This window comes from Lepidothrix coronata, unplaced genomic scaffold, assembly GCF_001604755.1.
Source record: "Lepidothrix coronata isolate B3197 unplaced genomic scaffold, Lepidothrix_coronata-1.0 Scaffold156, whole genome shotgun sequence".
NCBI lineage: Eukaryota > Metazoa > Chordata > Aves > Passeriformes > Pipridae > Lepidothrix > Lepidothrix coronata.
Window position 1 is genome coordinate 57,425 of NW_016690336.1, and position 1,133 is coordinate 58,557.

The 1,133-nt window shown below is 39.2% G+C and overlaps 2 protein-coding genes across 2 annotated transcripts in view; both read left to right on the forward strand.

The window, feature by feature from the left end:
• The window catches only part of LOC108504266 (Alstrom syndrome protein 1-like), a 13,755-nt gene extending 12,735 nt beyond the window's left edge, over window positions 1–1,020 (forward strand). Inside the window, exon 3 of the mRNA XM_017828998.1 lies at window positions 449–1,020. Coding sequence (XP_017684487.1) covers window positions 449–670 — 222 coding nt within the window. The 3' untranslated portion in view covers window positions 671–1,020. The remainder of the gene's footprint in view (window positions 1–448) is intronic.
• CUNH20orf194 (chromosome unknown C20orf194 homolog) overlaps window positions 1–1,133 on the forward strand; it is a 732,083-nt gene that overhangs the window by 42,315 nt on the left and 688,635 nt on the right. The gene's annotated exons all lie outside the window — the stretch shown is intronic.

Sequence of the window (1,133 nt, forward strand, 5' to 3'; positions counted from 1 at the left end):
CATCCCGACTGCTCCCGTCTGCCAGATGTGCTGCCAAATGTTTAATTGCTCTGAGGATTCCAGGTGCTCACAGGTGGTTTGGAAGGACTGAGCTGATCAAGAGTTGTGTTTGTGAACGATTGGAAGAACCTTGGGCAAAAACTGGGGCTCCCACAGCAAAATTCTGGTGTGGAAAAGAGCTTTAAATACCTTCGTAGCGTTTCAGACTTTCAGGTATTAAACAGGGGTTGTGCTGGATTTTGATCATTCACTGGGGTATTTTATTGCTTTTATTAGTTTATAATTTTTTTTTTACATTAAAAACTGACTATTTGTATAAGAAATACAACTTAGAATCAGTAATTATGTTGTTTCAGTACTTAGTAATTATTTCCTTTGGAAATTATTTCCTCCTATAAAACTTCCTTGCTGCTGCTGGAGCACTTTTCTCTCCTGTTGTGTTTTTTAGGGAATTGAGCCATGGTTCCAGCTTCCAGCAGAAGTAGATTCCAGCTGTTTAACTGCTGCCTCAGAGACAAAGCTTGGCCTGACATGTGAGAGGAATGACCTGTCAGAATTCCCTACTCTGGAGGAAGGAATGTTGTCTTTAGGAGAAGCATCCAGAAGACGTTTTCCTGGAGATCCAGCCCAGGGCTCACTGCTGGGTATGTTCACGGTGGCCTTTTTTTAACTGCTCAACAATTAAGATTTTGCTGTTAAATCAATCCCTAACCTGGATGTGATTTCTTTGTGTTTCCAAACTGCTTTTGGTGTAATTTTATTGTCCAAGCCCACCTTCCAAACGAGACAGAGGGTTTGTCCCTCCCCTGCAACTTCTCAAACAGATTATTTTTGTCTCGGGTAAAACTAAAAATCTTGTTTCTTCCTTTAGAATTAATGGCAAACCTGAGTAAAGTTTGCCATTTTTCAGGTTCTCTCTGGCTGAGATGATAGTTCTCTGTGTCCTTAAAATCTGTATTCATTCATGAGTCAAAAATCCTTATTTATTCCAAAATGGTAAGTATAATAATAAAGTAGGTGTGTTTGCATTGATAGCATGAAAAACTGTTTGTGTGTTCAGGCTTGTACCCTGGTCTCATATATTCAAACTGCTTTTATATTTCACTGCTCCTTATAGGATTTCTTTATAGTCA